Below are 18,091 nucleotides of genomic sequence, written 5' to 3' on the forward strand. Positions count from 1 at the left end.
TTCAGGGTGAATGTTCTCCAGTAAGTGGTCCTGTGCAACACAAAGACCTTCACACTCTGTGGTCACTACCACAAATCCATCCATGTGCCTCTTCTCCAGACCTCCTTGTCCCCAATCGTACGTAATGTATATAATTTTTTTTTTTTCTGGATAATTATTTTTTATTGAAGGGTAGTTGACACACAGTATTACATTAGTTTCAGGTGTACAACACAGTGATTCAACATTTATATACATGATAATTCTAGGTACCAGCTATCACCATACCAAGTTGTTACAATATTTTGACTATATTCCTTATGCTATACATTACATCCTGGTTACTTATTTATTTTACAATTGGAAGTGTGTTTATATATTTATATATATATATATATATATATATATATATATATATATACACACACATATATATATATATACACATATATATATATATATTTTTTTTTTTGTGAGGGCATCTCTCATATTTATTGATCAAATGGTTGTTAACAACAATAAAATTCTGTATAGGGGGGTCAGTACTCAATGCACAATCATTATTCCACCCCAAGCCTAATTTTCGTCAGTCTCCAATCTTCTGATGCATAATGAACAAGTTCTTACATGGAGTACAAATTCTTACATAGTGAATAAGTTACATGGTGAGTAATGTATATAATTTATCTGTAACTTAAGTAAATAAACTGCACAATTTTCCTATTGATTAGGTGTGTTGTAAGCAAAGCATGTTAGTTCAAGAGAGAACAGAGATCTTTATAGTTTTGTTGCTGTGCACTATATCCCTAGCACTTATAATAGCATCTGGCATTAATGAATAATTGTTGAATGAATAAATAGTAAATATGAGTCTTTGTTGTGTGAGAAATTTCTATTCCTAGTTAGAGGCTTATCTTTTCATTTGCATTTGGATAAACAGAAGTATTGAATTTTAATGTAGTTATATGTATCTTTTCCCCTATGGGAAGCCATTTTTGTTACTGATTTGAGAAATTCCCTCCTGCAAAGTCATAAATGTATTTGCCTTTATTTTTTTCCAGCCCATTTTCCCCACCGATCCCCAATGACACCTCTGTTGTTAAGTGTTCATATACACGTGAGTCTCTTTCTAGGCTCTCATTTTGCTGCATTGTTTGTGCTATTTATTTATTTGTAATTGCTGGACAGTTTCTGTGATTGAATGATTAATAGACCAGCCTACTGTGAATATCTGTTCTCTGGATGAACTTAAGCTACTGAAAGCCAGTTTTTCTTATTTGGATCAGCAGTTGTCAAACTTCAGTTTGTGTCAGAAGAGCTTGTTAAGACCACAGATCGCCAGGGTCTCTACTTCAGTAGGTCTGGGTGGGGCTTAATAATTTGCATTTTTAACAAGTTGACACTGCTGGTTCTAGGTTCATACTTTGAGAACCTCTAAGTCATTATTTATTCCTTTTACCCCAGAGTTAATATGTCATCAGATCTAAATTGTAACATATGTTAATACTAAGCATCATATTAGAAAGGCCCATTTATTTAAAACCTAATACTGGAAATAGACACGTGAATACATACTATCTGAACTTAAATGTTGCTCTGATGTTTGAAAGGAATATAAATATGAATGCTGTCCTTCCAGAATTTGATAGTAGGAGTTTTTTTTTTTTAATGTAAATTATTTCCTTAGACTATGAAAACTTAGAGTATATTCCTCTTAGGATCTAAGTACTATGAAAGAACTATAAGATGAGTAACTCAACAGGCTACTGTCTATATTCAGAACAGCATTTTTACTAGTCTGTACTTACAGCTTTCTAATTTGATTTTATCCAAAAAAGTAAAGAATTATAGAGAAAATATTGCAGCAAAGATAGGCAAATATTTAATGCATCATTTTAGTATATCTAACTTTTTTGTAGTGGTGGGAAAACTTTTCTTTCCTTCTAGGTTCTTTGGCTGGTCTAATAATTAAATTGACATAAGACAGTTGAACAGGAGAAAACAAATTTTGTACGTCTTGGGTCCCAAAAGACGGGCAGTTGAGGCTTAAACACCATTTTAAGCCAAGGAGAAAGGGTTAGGGTCTGGGGCTTCATCAAGGGGAGGAGGATAACTCACAGGAAGGTGGGAGGAACAAATGTTTGGTAAATAAATGTTTGCCCTGCCCTGCAGATGAGTCTGTCTGATAAAAGTCATCTTAGGTAATAACTCTCCTGTACAGACCTTATTCTTTTAGGCAGTCAAGGAGCAGGTAAATAGCTCTTCCCGAGTGTGTCGGGCCTCGATTGTCTTCAGCTTGAAATAATCCACATGCCAGAGTGGCTCATTTTGGAGTCATATTTTGACACCCCCCCCTCACTTATATAGATGGATTTTTAAGTTCTCTGGGTTTATAACACTTCCGGCTTTGCGTTCTGACGTCACTGTAAATCTGGTGGCTGAGACGCTGATCAGTGGTCATTAGGAACATATGTTAAAATTGTTGGCTCTGATTTTTTTTTTTAGTACTATTAGTTTTATCTTTGTTAGAAATGGATTTGTTTTAGGCCAATCATAGTTGGGTCCCAAGCGTATGTTAATTTACAGTTATATTTAATCCAAACTATCATTATTTAGACTTATATTCTCAATTATTGAAACAGGTTAAAATAATGATGAATAAAACCTTTTTTATATGAACAGTACTAAAATAATACAATGTATCTTTAAAATCTGAATATAATTGATACTATATTTGCATTATGGCTGATTCTCTACAAAAAGCACCTCTGGCTTACTGAAAAATTCGTATTTTGAAAGTCTACCAGTCTAATTGTTTCTGGACAATGTGACCTTTACTGAAAGTATAAAAGTTTGATAGAGATGGAATTAAATAAGTAAGGTACCTCCAAAGAATTGATAACCCCACACATACCTTGATTAGTGAAATATGGATGGAAACATAGTTTATCTCACTGTTTTAACTCAGCAAAATGTTAAATAGGTAAAGCAAAAAATAATTAATGGAGCTTTTAGGCAAAACTAAAAATTAAAAAAAGATAAAATTCCAACAGAATACTCTTCTGAAATCATGTACACACACACACACACACACACACACACACACACACACACACACACACAGTTCATTTGGCTAATAGTGTTTCTTAATATATATGTTGTAATATTCCCTTTGCCTTTACCCACAGACTAAATGCACGTATTTTTCAATTAGTCATTTTTAAGTTTGTTGCCTAAGATGCTAATTGAAATTCAGGGCAGGGAAAAATACATCACTGGCCTTTGTGTATGTATGAAAGGGCTTCTTATTAAACTGTGCTCTGTATGAAGGCTTCTCTTCTCTGCAAACCGAGAGGGACCCTGTGTGGGAGTGTGTTCAGTGGGATCTTCAAGAACAGCGCAGACACCGGTCCTTCCCCAGACGGAAGCCATCATGCGCTCTCCTCAGCAGTGCGGCTCACAGGCCCTGTCAGGCCCCGACCATCAGGTGCCAGAAGAAGACGCCCGCGCACTCTTTCCAGATTTCCTTCCCAGGACTGGGGGAAGGGAGCCACCCACTGAGCCCCTAATCTGAGTTCTGAGTCTGTGCAGAGGCAAAGCATGTTCTCATCCCCCAAACATGCCATTTGCTCCCTGAATTAGTGTCCTTGCTTTCAGCCAAGTAAGCCTGTGCTTAGAGCTTGAGGCTATGACCTCTTAGTTCTGTTTTCACAGTGCGCCAGCCTCTCCCTGAGTTTGAAGGCCCAGAAAATGAGGAATTCATTCTGATTTACAGCAAGCTCCTCATTTTCTCCTTGTGTATTTTAATCTTGTCTTTCCAGTTTGTTTTCTTAGACTTTCTGTCTGAAGCCAGGAGACAGAGTCAGTTGTCTTAATGGAAGACGGGGGCTCAGACTTAGTGGGGCAGGTTAAAACCTAGAGCTAGCATCTCCTACCTCTGTGACCTGCTCCAGCTTCCTAAATCTCTGGGCCTCAGTTTACTCATTATCATAGTAAAATATACACTATACCTTTTTTTATTCAATTACTAATACTGTAGTTAATTACCAGCTACTAATATTACATATCGTGTGGTCGAATCATAATGCTCTTTCCTGTCTTTTTTATGCCTGAAAAATTTATTTCCTATGTCTGTGAAATATGTACATGGTTAAAACAACTTTTATTAAAACATTAAATAATCCATTTTTCCACTTCAGTGGCCCTGTAATTGGCTGAAAATTTTACTCTAAGTCATTATAAAATACTGACAACAAAGTAGTTATTGTTTTCATATAAAAAAAGAGAAAAACCACAATACTTAGAATCTGTTTACCTTTACCTGCCAACCAGGAAAAATGTTACTGAATATATTTATATATGCATGTATATCTTTCAAATATAAACTGAATTTCTGCTGAGAGAGTAGTATTCATATATTTCTTTCTGTTCATCTTGCGTTAGAGTACTTGATTGGGTGTTAGAAGGCTAGCTCCAAAGACAGTTTACAGAAAAATACTCTATTCCAAGTGCTTCTTACTGCTACAGAGTGTGAAGGGAATGTCCCAGAATAGTCTCTTAGGAAGGCAAAAACTTCCTGTGCAATTTGCATCCTCGATGCCTCTGTTTCACTGCAGGGCTGAGCTGTATCATCTGCCTTCTGGTGTCAGAGCAGCTGGGTCCCATCTGAGTTTGTGAGGTGGGAGGGGGGAGGCTGTGCCTCACTTCCGTGTAGTCTCTTCCTGGGTGGGCGCTGCGGTCCCAGTTACTGCGCTTCACCCGCCTAGTCTCAATTTCTTTTTCTGTTTGCTTTTACGAAGTCGTAGCAACAACCCAGGGCCAGATCACTGGAAGGACACACAGGATCCCAAAGGGTAACCCACGTGAGGCTTCATGGGATGGAAGACCTCCCTTCTTCCCTTGGAGGCGCTTTGGCTGGTCTAATAAATTGACATAAAGTAGATTAAATTTCCTAAGTATGGGAGCCCCGTAAAAATACAAGACTTCCTGGCAGTCAGGTAGTTGAGGCTTGGATGCCATCCTGAGCCAAGGAGAAGGGGGCAGGGGGCAGGGGCTTCAAGAGGGGGGAGGGAACTCACAGGAAGACGAGGGGAGGAAATGTTTGGTGAGCAGATGTTCGCGCCCTGCCGTGCAGATGAGTCTTTCTTATAAAAAGTTATCCCTGGTAAGGGCTCTCTTCCTGGTGCAGGCCCCCCATCTAAGTGCTTTGAGGCAGTTAAGGGGGAAGTAAAAGGCTCTTCCTGAGGCTGCTGGGCCCCAGTTGTCTTCGGCTCAAAATAATCCACATGCCAAAGGGCACATTCTGGGGTGACTTACTCAGCTGCCCTTCAGCTTTGGTAAACCAAAGGATGTGGCACAGAAGGAAAGAGGAAAGAGAGGCAGGCAGAGAGGCTTGAGACGTCTAGACGTAGCTCTGGGCTGTTTCCTAATATCACTGGATACTCTTTGTGTTAGGTTATAAATCACTAAATATACCCAATAAACCTATTTTTCAGGGAAGCCAAGACAGAAATTTACAGAAGATTTTTTTTATACTCTGCTGCTCATTTAGCCAAAATTAGACATATAACCTTTAAAGCCAAGTACCGATCAACCTATAAATTTTCTTTAACAACATAGGCAAGCCAGTACAAAGTGTATCAGAGTCGTCTCAGGCCTACAACAGCACATTGTAAGTCACTCAGTCGACCGTCTCATCCTTGTCACGGCCCAGAGTCAGCCGCAGATGCCTGGGGATCCCCGGAGATGAGCAGAGATCTACCTTTGACCGAAGTTAACCACAGCCTTACTCTATAGTCCATATCCTGTGCCAGTGTTGTTTTCCTCTGAATCTCTAAATTTTTGAATTTCATTACCTATGTGTCTCAAGTTGCCATTCTTGTCGTTGCAAACTTCCTTAAGTCCAGGTCCAGCTTCTGCTTACTTGAAAGCATAAGTTAAAGCTTAGGAAGAGCTTGATAAGGAGGGTCTGTCTGAGACGGTGTAGATTGTCAGAGGCGGAAAATGGATCACCTGTAATGATTACTTCAAAGTGATGTCTTTGAAGAAAAGCTAGGTCTTAGACTTTGCTTCAGAGTTTGGAACTTAAATTTTAATAAGCATGTGTACTACTAGATTCCTGTATTAGTCACCTTGAAGTTCTCACATTCCCAGAATATTGGAAGCCTTCATGGAAAATTCCAGAAACACTGTGCCAATCAGGGTCCCAGGTATGGCTTTGCTCCAGCAATCAGGGCTTTACCTGTGAAACTTACTTAATAGGCAGTGAGTGTTCGAAAGGTGGTCCATTTAGTCCTCAGCAGTTGGAAAGGATCTGGGGTGGGGCTGTTAGGAGCTTGGTGATTCAACCCACCCAGCTTACAAATACTGTCATTTTTCTACTGTCTCAGAGTAACATTTTCCAAAGATTTGGTCAGTGGATTATTCAAAGCCTTCTTGAAAAGGCAAAGGTCTTGTGGGCAAATAAATTTACCAAACATTGCATACCATGTCTACTCGTACAAGGTCTCAATGCTCACTAGCATATTAAGGGCTCTAAGGAGTCCAGAAGCAGAAAAATGCAGGTGTCATATTACTTAACCTAGTATTTCCCAAGCGTGGCTCCTAGTAATCCTGCACAGAACAAGTGTGCACTGAACTCACTACAGGAACCCCTCCTGGAGCCATAGCTCTCTCCTCCCTTGCTCTGTTGCAACCATGGCGATTCTCTTTATATTTTCTTTTTCTTGCTGAGTATATTTGTTTCAAGCCACATTTCAAACTTGCCCTATTTTTTTTTTTCCTAGTTATCATCCAGTATTAAGTCTGGATTGCATTTGGAGATGCTAACTCCATGGTCCTCTGGATATCTTATTCATTGAGAACACTTCTAAAGACTTGGAAGTCGCCTCAGTCTCCCAGTGCCCCACATAGCTGCCTGATAGAGCAATAGGTCTTGGCTTATTATGATTTTAGAAGATCCCTGTGTGTCCATCAGCCTGTTATTGGCTGGTATCACAGAGGTGTGTGGTTCTGCCCCTCATTCATTGAACCCATTCATAAGAGAGGAACATAACAGGTTGTGTCAGCCATATTTACCTACAGTAGATGAGTTTATCAAATCCTGTTCTGAGTGCAAATCTCTCCCAAGTTGGAATAAAGTATAAAAACACATGGAATGGGTGTCACCAACAAGGGTATATAAACCCTGGAGAATTTTGCATGGGGCCTGCTTTGTAAGTCTGTGGTTTTTTTTTTTTTTTCAATCTATGAACTCATATGTGTGAAACATACCTATACTTCTTTGGCTGTGCCCACCTATGCTCACCCCTGCAAAGAAAGACTTCTCAGCCGTCCTTCGTGTTACCACCCGTCCCGTCCAGGCTGGAAGTGGTGCGTCCGAGCTGTGGGGTGACAGTCTCCTGGGCTCTGGGGTGCTGTGATGAACAGTCACCGGCCAAGCTCCTGCTCTCTCGGCTCTTACATCTTGTGCGGGGGAAGATAGGCACAAAGCAAACACAGGTAATTCAGGAGTGATAGCTGCTTTTCAGACCGGAGGGTTATGTGAGGGTGACTGGGTGGCTACCTTAGATTGAACGGTCAGGGGAACCTGCTTGCAGAGCCGACATTTAGATCGAGATCCTAATGAATGAAGAGACAGGGCACCGCACAAGAGGACGGAAGTCCCAGCAGAGGGGACAGCTGGTGCAAACTCTCTGAAGTGAGGGTGCGTGGGACAAAGATACGTGCTGGGCTCTTCAAAGGGGGGCAGGAGTCGGGGCGCACAGGAGTCCAGTGGGATTTGCCAGTCAGCATATTTAAAGCCAGAGGTCCGGATGAGGTGGCCTTTGGAGAATGAGCAGGTAGAAAAGGACGGGCTAAATATAGATTTGGAACACTCAACGCTTAGAGGCTGAGCAGAGGAGAGGAGTGAGTTGGGAGGGACTGCAAAGCAGCAGCCCGTGCGCTTAGAGTTGAGAGGCGTCTAAAAGCCAGCAGGAGAGAGTGTTTCAGAAAGGAGGCAGTGGTAGACGCTGTGGAAGGAAACACAGGCGTGGCCACCCAACCCGGTGGCAGCAAGCACGGCCTCGATGATTTTGACAGGAGCAGGTTCGGTGCTCATCGATGCATTAGAGAGGACTGGTGTAAGGAGAGGGCGGTCCTCGCCATGGAAATAGAACTACTGGTTTAAAGGTCAAGGTTTGTTTAAGGCAGGATTGACAATCTTTAAACTGTATCCAGTAGATGGGAAGAAATCAGTGAAAAAGAGAACGGGAATAGGAGCCACACCTGCTTGTCTTTACCCCCAGCCCTCCCGCCACGGGAAAACGGGGCAAGATTCTCAGGAAGGGAAGGAGAGGCTGCTAGTGGGGAGAGGGAGAAACAGGAAGCTTGGGGAGCTGAGGGGTCAGGGCCTGTCCCCTGCATCTGTCGTCTAGTGTCCCATTATTCCTTCCTTGCAAGGGAGACTCAGAGCCCTGTCACCCTGGTACCCCCGGATGGAGGGTGTGTGTGTTCGTGCCAAGTGTGGAAAGCCGGGACAGTGCAGGCAGCAGGCTGGTGAGCAGCCCCTGTCCTTCTTTGTCCCACCCCCAAAACTTTCTGAACTACTCAGGTCGGGCCTGCGTGGCCCTGGGGCAGAGAATTCCTGGCTGGCAGAGACCAGGAGAACTCTTCGCCCACCTGTCTCCCAGACCGGAGAGGAGTTAATCTGGGGCCAGCTGAGCAACGGTGCTCCGGTCCCCACTGCCCGCGGTCCCTGCACTCGGTCTGTGCGGGAAGTGAGAATGGGGGCCCCGTCCCGTCCTTCCCCCTCTCTGTACTTCTCCACTTGGACCAGAGAGGCTCTCTTCCTTTACTCCACTCACAGATCCAGAAGTGCCTGGTTTGACTGTCCAAATTAATCCTACTTATAATTATTTATAAGATGTATCATTAACTCCCACATGCACTTTAGTGTAAAATCTCTTTTTCCTTACTATTCTGTTTAGGTACTTTTTGTCCTTATTAGGTCATTGTTTTGTACTCTCCTCTTTTTTTTTTTTTAAATTTATTATCTATCAATAAGCACATTGATTCCTTCTAAGATGTTCCTCCATGTTCTTCCTCATCTTCTCTGGCTTTGGACTTGGGAGCAGCTGCTTGCTTGTTCTCTGTGACTTTCTTCTGAAAGTCCGCCCTCCCTGCTCTGATTACAGGGTTGCTTTGCTTAAAAGACCTTGAGGGTTCCCCGAATTCCTTTGTTTAACAAAGAATTTCCTGCAAGATCATCTCAAGTGACTTCTTCGCTCCAGCCACAGCCGGCTGCGCCACTTCCGAAACCACAGCCACCAGCTCTCAAGCGCTGAGAACACCGTGGTGCTTCCTACTTCCCCGTAGCTCAGTGACACAAGTCTGTCATTTAACATTTCATTGTATGAATTAACACCAAACATAGACATAAGCTGAAATTAATTAGCCGTTTCCCAGTTTTTCCTGTATTTCTCTTGGTCTGTACTGTGGCTGTGCTGGTGCGCTGAGAAGGGGCCCAGTCTGACCACTGGGCATTTTACTATAGCACTGCCTTCAGGACAGATATGACTTGCTTTGGTTCAGAAGTTTACCTCTGGCTGGAAAGTCTGTTGTGCTCTTTACCCAGATAATTGACTGTACCTGTCACTCAAGCTTCTGCTCAAATGTAATTTCCTTTATAAAGCTTTCCGTCCTCACCCGGGAGTAGTTGATTGCCCAGCCTTTTGGTGTGAAGCCCCGTGAGAGCACGTGTTCCATTGTGTTATGGGAATTACCTGTCCCTAGCATCTCTGCCCATTTCCCCCAGGTTACATCATCCAATCCCCATGATTACCAGACAGGGTTAGATATTGGGATCCCCATTTACAGATGAGTAAACTGGGGGATCTGTCACCCACCTCACACAAGCTGTTATTAAGATCTAATGTGGCAAATAGCAGAAGACTGATAGACACTGAGAAGTGAGTGGTCCTGGGGGAGGGGTGGAGTGGGTAGGTGGGAAGGGGGATAAAAGGGCACAAAAATTCTCAGTCATAATAAAGGTTGGACGTGGGGATGGTAGTACAGCATGGAGAATACAGTCAGTGATGCTATAACATCTTCTTATGCTGACAGAAGGTAACCACACTAGTGGGGGTAAGGATTTAAAAATATGGGGAACTGCTGAACCACTGTGTTGTATACTTGAAACCAATATAAGACTGTACATCAATGATACTTCAATTTAAAACAAAACAAAACAGAAAGGGGAACCCTCCTACACTGCTGGTGGGAACGTAAATTAGTTCAACCATTGTGGAAAGCAGTATGGAGGTTCCTCAAAATGCTCAAAATAGACTTACCATTTGACCCAGGAATTCCACTCCTAGGAATTTACCCTAAGAATGCAGCACTCAAGTTTGAAAAAGACAGATGCACCCCTATGTTTATCGCAGCACTATTTACAATAGCCAAGAATTGGAAGCAACCTAAGTGTCCATCAGTAGATGAATGGATAAAGAAGATGTGGTACATATACACAATGAAATATTATTCAGCCATAAGAAAAAAACAAATCCTGCCATTTGCAACAACATGGATGGAGCTAGAGGGTATTATGCTCAGTGAAATAAGCCAAGTGGAGAAAGAGAAATACCAAATGATTTCACTCATCTGTGGAATATAAGAACAAAGCAAAAACTGAAGGAACAAAACAGCAGCAGACTCACAGAACCCACGAATGGACTAACAGAGGATCAAAGCCTAATTGGGCTACCCAGAAAACGAATTAAGATACGATATGAAGAAGAACTTCTAACATCAACATTCACTGGAAGAGTCATTCCAGAAGATGATCATCAAAAAACCTCAACAAAGATCCACGCACTGCTACAGCTGTAGATGCACTCATCCCACCAGCTCCTGGACTTGCCATGGGAATGAAAAAGGAGATATCTAAGCTGGCTTGTGCATACAGTAAAACAGCAAACTTGACTGGATCTATACTATTGGAATTCAACCAAGAATTAGGAGAAGTGCAAGTTGCAGTGCTCCAAAATCTTGCGACTATAGACTATCTACTGTTAAAAGAACGTGTGGGATGTGAACGGTTCCCAGGAGTGTGTTGTTTTGATTTGTCTGATTTTTCTCAAACTATTCAGTTTTGGTTGGACAGTGTCCATCGTATCATTGATAAGTTTTCAGAGGTGCCTGGGGTGCCTGGCTGGTTTTCTTGGTTTCACTGGATATGGCTGGTAATTGTAGGTCTGCTTTGGTTATGTAGCTGTATTCCTATTATGTTAATGTGTGCACGCAATTTAATTAGTAGTTTAAAACATATACATGCTTATGTTACTCTGTAAGAAGATATGTCAAAGAAATAATCAATCTTCCCATGTTTTCTTCCATCTGCTACTTCTATAGCTTTTCTTCTTCCTTCCTAATTACAACCCTAAAGTAGAATTCGTGCCTCATATCGAAATTACCGAGTATCATAATTCTTCCAAGTGGTAAAGATACCTTAAGACAAATGCTGGGCATAGAAGCCACAGGGCATAAATCTGCAAAGAAGTAAAAAGCTAACCTTTTCAAACAATATTGCTTCTCTCTCACTTACCAACTTTACATTTCCCTGTATGGCCCCAGAAGATGGCTGGTTAGCCAGAGACGGGTAAGATTCCTCAAGGGAGGAACAACCTAAGACAGGCACAGTCGCAGGGGGGTCATCAGGTGAGAAATTGGGGATCAACAGAGGTGAGGCTTAGAACCTCACCCCCCCTGTTTTGAGAGAAATCTTCTGCATCCGTGGATGTTTTGTTGCCCTTGTCTAGCTTGGATTAACACATAGTCTACAGGCACACACCTGATCATCTACATTTGCCCTTTTACAGCACTAAACTATGTTTTCTACCTTTATCTTGCATCTACCTACCACTTCAGCATTTTATTTAAAAAAAAAAATAATAATAATAATAAGGGAGAAATGTGGGATTCACATATAAATCAAGTATAGAAATCAAACGAATAATCATATTTGACCTGATTGTTTATAGTTCATGATGCGTGATCAAAACCGAAGGTTTCTGTGATGACTGCCCTTGTACTGTTCACCATGTAAGAACTTATTCACTATGTAAGAACTTGTTTACCATGTAAAAACTTGTTCGTTATACTTTAGAAGATTGGAGACTGTTGAGAATTAGGTTTGGGGTTGATTAATGATTGTGCATTGAGTCCCCTATACAGAATTTTATTGTTGTTAACCATATGATCAATAAATATGAGAGATGCCCTCTCAAAAAAACAAACAAACAGAAAAAACAAAACAAAACAAAAATCTAATATAATGAATATAATTAATCTATAAAAGATGAAGGGCTGTATAACTAGAAGGCATTATTTTTTTTCACATTACTCTTTATATAGTAACAAGTATTTATATTGTCTTACTCCTTGCCAACAGCAAAGGGAATTTATTACTCCCACATAAAGAAATCCTTTTAAGGTTAATTGAAATAAAACCCTAGGAATGCTTCTATACCAATGCAAATGATTGGATAGTCTACCCCAGGCATTTCAGGTTAATCCCTCCCCGCTGAGCTGGAGCAGGGGCTCAGGTCTCTGGAGAGAAAAGGTTAAAGCATTTCTGGGTGGTGCCGGTCTCTCCCCTTTGCTCTCCTGCTTTACTTCTTTCATTCTCGATATTCTTGATGGGGGTGCTTGTAGAGCTCAGCCCCATCTTATCCCAGGAAGAAGAAAATAGGAGATAAATATATGTACGTACAATAAATGGTGTAAAAAACAGGAGCCATCTTTTCAATTTATTACCGAAACAAAGAACATTGCCTGTGGACTTGAATCTATGGCAGTTCAAGAAACAAGGATTTCTAGCAAAATAAATAAGACCCATTTTCTTCCTCTGGGCCTGGGGTCTGTTTTATTGTTAGTGAGCCCTTCACCTTGACCAGTCTCCCAGCCAAGCGCTTCCTTCTTAATTAGCATCAGGAGTTTTCATTAGCTGTTTTATGAGTTATTTATTAGTGATCCTCATTAGCTTTGCCATGGTCTTAAATTTCTTTGACATTTACTGTCTTACTATGTAAGATTTTATGGTTAATTTCCAGTGTATACAAGCTAGGTTTCTGGTCATTACCGTTTTTACAATGTATATGTTCACATTTTACAGAGCCCCATAGATCTTCACATTTTTCTTTGTAATTTTATATAAATGACTGGCATCCAGTTTACCAGGTTTCCTCATATGTTTATACAGATAGATAAAGAAAACTAAATAAATATATATTACTCAGTTAATGGTAGACCTTTCAAGAAACTACTAAGGTTTCATGTTTTTGCAAAATTAAATAATTTAATGAAATATTATAATTTGGGTTTATAGCCAAACTGTACTATTTTTCATTTTATACTCATTGAGCATTTACGCCCAAAGTATTGTCCAAAGATCAGAGAACGAAGCAATGTTTCTGCCTCTAAGTCACTGGACTGTAAAGTGAAGAATTATAAGAAGTCTAATTATTTCACAGATTTCAGAATATTTTATTTCAAAGTCTGCTATTCACAAGACTGAAAGCCACCATCCATGCAATGATCTTCTTTTCAGAATTTTTTTTATTTATATCCCTATTTCGTTGTTTGTTCCATGCTTATAAGGGCCTAAAATTTGCTGCGTTTTAGGGACACATAGATGAACACTACAGAAAAAGTTTCTTATATTCAGATAAAAAAAAGAAATTTAATAAATGTAAAATGTGTAAAAATTAAGTAACTAATTTCAAGTAATGATTAGTGTTATTCTTCTAGCACTGATTTTGTGAGTACCTACTGTGTGCTAAATGTTGATCTGAAAAGTAAGTCATACAGGGGGATGCTGAGCTGGGCCAGGGTTGCTGTCTTACATCAGCTATTCTCGAAAGGCCACTCCCAGGAGATGACATTTGAACTGAGAGCAGAATGACAAGAAGCAGAAGAGTTTCTTAACCTGGGTCCTGGGACTCTGTTATGGATAGACTTCAGGGGACTTGATGGAAACTTGCATGGGAAAAATAATGACATGTCCATTTTCACTCAACTCAGACCTAGGCTTTTCTTTCATTTGAATATAGGCAACAAAGCCCAGTAGAATTAGAACTTATTACCTGTGATTGATATTTTCCTATCACATCTTAGTTCTTGCAGCTATTTTGAAATATCCTTGCTTTGATGTCATTTCATAGATCTGCCAGTAGATCTGATTATACATTGTGTTAATAAAGAAGCACATGTATTATTATATGGGTTATATATTACTGGGTAATCACCCTGAAATTTAGGGATTTAAAATAATACCCCATGGGGTGGCAAGGTCTGACCCTTACACTGTCCTTAAAAATATTCTGAGATGAGTTCACTGATAGTACCATGTTGTCAAAGAGGGCCATGGCAGAAATGAGGTTAAGGTCCCCCAATCTGGAGGGAGGAAGTTCTCTGGGGAGATGCAAGAGCCTCAAGGCAGGAGGAGCAAGCTACAAGCCCTGTGTGGCGGGGGAACAGCAGAAGGGAATCTGTGGCCAGAGCCGAGTGACTGCTAGCAGAGTGGCTGGACAGAGGCAGGATCAGACCATGTGGCTCATTGGGAAGATTGTGAAACTTGTAGAGGAACCCCCACCCCCAACCCCCTGACCTTGCTCAACTCCCAGTGTATGGGAAGTTCATATTGTATGAGTACTAATCTATATTTTCTTCTACATTTTCTAATATATTGCTATCTTTTAGTGCATAAAACTCCTCATTGTTTTTAATAATTTTATGATGTCCACTTAGTGGTGGCATGGTAATTTGTTTCGTCTTTCCCAAATACCAAACATGTAGGCTGTTTCTGCTGCTTTGTGTAGATAGATCTACATGGATTTATTTTTCTTTTTATTTACCTCAGTGAAGACATGATTCAGAATGATTTCTACTCAGTTAAAAATTTTTTAATGTGAAGATTTTAATTATTTTTTTAATATTGAGGTGCATATAATAAAACGCACAAATCTTGGTTTACAGCTTGATGAATTCTGACATGGATACACTCCTAGTCATCACCCAGGTCAAGATATTAAACATTCTCACCAATTTTTTTTTTAGACGTAGATTTGATTTTCAGATGTAGAACTGCTGGTTTGTGTGTATGTGCTTTTAAAGTTTGGACAGATGTTGCTAAATTGTCGTTCAAAAAAAAACATGTTAGTGATTGCACTTCATGAGGCATTTTTATTATGTTTAACTACAAAGACTTGACCTACCTTTCTTAAGATCTAGAGTCAGACATTTTTGTACTGACTGTTTTTTCTGTGGTTTCAGAACAACGAGATGGTGGAGCTGCAGAGAATACGGATGAAGGATGAAATCCGAGAATACAAATTCCGGGAGGCCCGCCTCCTCCAGGACTACACGGAACTGGAGGAAGAAAATATCACGTTGCAGAAACTTGTGTCCACGTTAAAGCAGAACCAGGTAAGGCTTTTTTGGTTACATTCCAGGTGGATGCACATCTTCTGACCACTAAGATAAGTCTTCTCTTTATTTCCCAGGAGGGAACTTACAAAATTTGCCTTCATCTCCCTACAATTTTTATGTGCTGAAATTTTCCACCACTCGTGTTTCAGCTAACATTTAGAAGGAAACCTAGAAGTAGTGTAATTTACAATAAAGCTTTATTGGAGAAGAAGAATTTTAGTTTATCCTTTAGCTCTATGTTAACTTAGTTTAGGAGTAAGTCAAATGTATTAGTTTTACCTGACAACTTCTCACTGAAGGTCTGGGTCTATAAACTTGTTTTGTGCTATAAGTTCAAGGTCTCCCAGAAATCATTCCCTCCTCTCCCTCCCTCCCTCTCTCTGTAAATGGCTTTGAATCATGTAGGGGAAGGGATTATAAATATACCCCAATAAGAACAAAATTATGTGAAAAAGAAAATGCCCGCTATCTTTTTTTCAGCTGTAACCTGACTGTAAACATTGCTTGTGGACATCTAAGTAATTTTTTGGTAGCAAGGTTTAGGTAACTGAACTGCCGAGTTTTCCCGATTGGTTTGTATTGTGCTTTGTTACAGTTATTAGGAATAGCATTCCTGAATCTATTTATGAATATGGTTCTATCAAATATTTAAGTAAAGGTGAATTGGATGTTCAAGGTCTTTTTAAGGCAGTTCCTCAACTACAACCTCTATTCTAAATGATACTACAACCTCGCAAGTCAGGTCACCGACTGTGTGCTGGGCACTGAGCTACGGCTGGAGAGATGTAAGATGGTACTGTCTTAGAATGGGAGATTTAGGAAAAAGGTGTTCATAGGATCTTAGGAGATCCTATTATGTTTATGACATAATAACTTTGAATTGGGAGACACAGCAAAATTAGGGTTTTGACATGAGTCTTGAGGAAACTATTTTAGTTGGGTCTCATCTTCCAGGAGCAAGTGTTTCTCAAAAGCAGCTAAATTATTTCATGTCTAGTCCCAGTACTGGTTAACAGAGGGACAGGATAATTTGCCTTGTTCTAATATTACCTAACATAGGGCAGGAAATTATGTTTCAATTTTTAGGGATGTAAGTGATGAAGAGGAGGAGAGAAATAATAAATGCTATATTCCTAATATCTCACATATTGAACTAAGGCACTCAGTAATTGTTACCTAAGCATTGAAGCCCTTATTAAAATTAATAATTCAGTATACTTCTGTTATGAAGAACATTTCCCCCAGGGATGTATTTCTGTATCAGGGAATTGTATCATAAGGGAACATAGGGAACATGTTCAATTCAGTTTGATTTCATTTAACCAGTATTTCAGGTGTTTGTTTCTATGAAGCCATGTACTTTCTAAAAGTCTAGTTGCATATTAAAACTATGTGTTAGATTTGGTAATACAGGGCGAGAGTCAGATCTTTAGAGTTCCTGGAGTCTGAACAGATCATGGTGCCCATCCCCAACCCTCATGGTAAGTAAAAGTTAAAAATAGAAGAGTTACTAAACTATGAAGTCGCTATAAGGAGGTCCAGCAAAGTCAGTACTTTCTCTCATAGTGACTACTTCGGTGCTGCCTGTAAAATGTCACACAACAGGTTTTTAAATGCCTTCTTACTCTGCTTCTCGGCGCCTCCACTTAGCTGGGGCTCTGACTGTGTGATGGAGCCTACCAGTGATGGCTGCAGAAAGGAGTGAGCTGTTTGCCTGAGTGGGTCAGCAAAAACTGCAGACTGGGGAGCACATTCTTGACCTGGGTCCTGAAGAATGATGAAGGGTTTGTCCAGGACACAGCCTTTGCCCAAGGAGAGAAACATGGAACTGTTGGGGGATTGTTAGGAGCCTGAACCGCATTTGAGCGAGTGGAGTGAATGAATCTGCCTGAATAGAAAGAGAAGTAAACTTCTATCTCCACTAAGTCACTCTTATTTAGGTCTCTGTAACACCAGCCAAACTTACATCTTAACTAAACTTACATCAAAAACTCTTATTTTAACCTTTGCAAGGTTAGAACAAGGGTGGTAGGTTTATAAACGAATAGTTTATATTAATAAATAATATCATGACTGTTATATTACTTTTTCTGCCTTATTTTTTCATTCAGCAATACATATTAAAGAACAGAACTCTGCTGAAGCACCGGGAAGGAACATTGACACACTAGGAGGACATCTAGGTGCATAAAAAGTATTTCCTCTTGTAAGGAGATTACAGTGTAGTTGTAGAAATAAAATACTATTAGAAAGTGTCATGTGATTGATAAGTGCCATGGAAAAGGCCCCCAGGAAGGCATGCTGGTTTAGAGTAGAGATCTCTTCACCTTGGACTTTCATGACCACGAGGGTGTATGAGCAGGCTCTTATTTGGTTATAATTTTAAAAATATTACATTGATAACTACGTATATATTTTTTAATATTGGATATTTGATACCATTTCTCCAGATTTTATTGTTAAACATGTTAAATTTTTCTTTGCTTACTTATCTTCCTCTCAAATATATGTTACTGAGATTATTTTCTTGTTGTAATCTTTAAACTAGTTTATCTCTGTGTATAATAATTTTGTCATTGTTAATAATTAAATAGGACAAAGTAATAGTGATGATAAACTCTTGTTTGTGAATATTCTGATAAAC

At 40.0% G+C, this 18,091-nt stretch overlaps 1 protein-coding gene across 11 annotated transcripts in view; it reads left to right on the plus strand.

The window, feature by feature from the left end:
* Window positions 1–18,091, plus strand: part of BICD1 (BICD cargo adaptor 1) — a 181,875-nt gene that overhangs the window by 108,576 nt on the left and 55,208 nt on the right. For all 11 annotated transcript variants that reach the window (XM_057492574.1, XM_036889204.2, XM_036889205.2 and 8 more), the window contains exon 3: window positions 15,292–15,444. In XM_057492574.1, coding sequence (XP_057348557.1) covers window positions 15,292–15,444 — 153 coding nt within the window. The remainder of the gene's footprint in view (window positions 1–15,291; window positions 15,445–18,091) is intronic.

The sequence above is a fragment of the Manis pentadactyla genome, chromosome 14, assembly GCF_030020395.1.
Source record: "Manis pentadactyla isolate mManPen7 chromosome 14, mManPen7.hap1, whole genome shotgun sequence".
NCBI lineage: Eukaryota > Metazoa > Chordata > Mammalia > Pholidota > Manidae > Manis > Manis pentadactyla.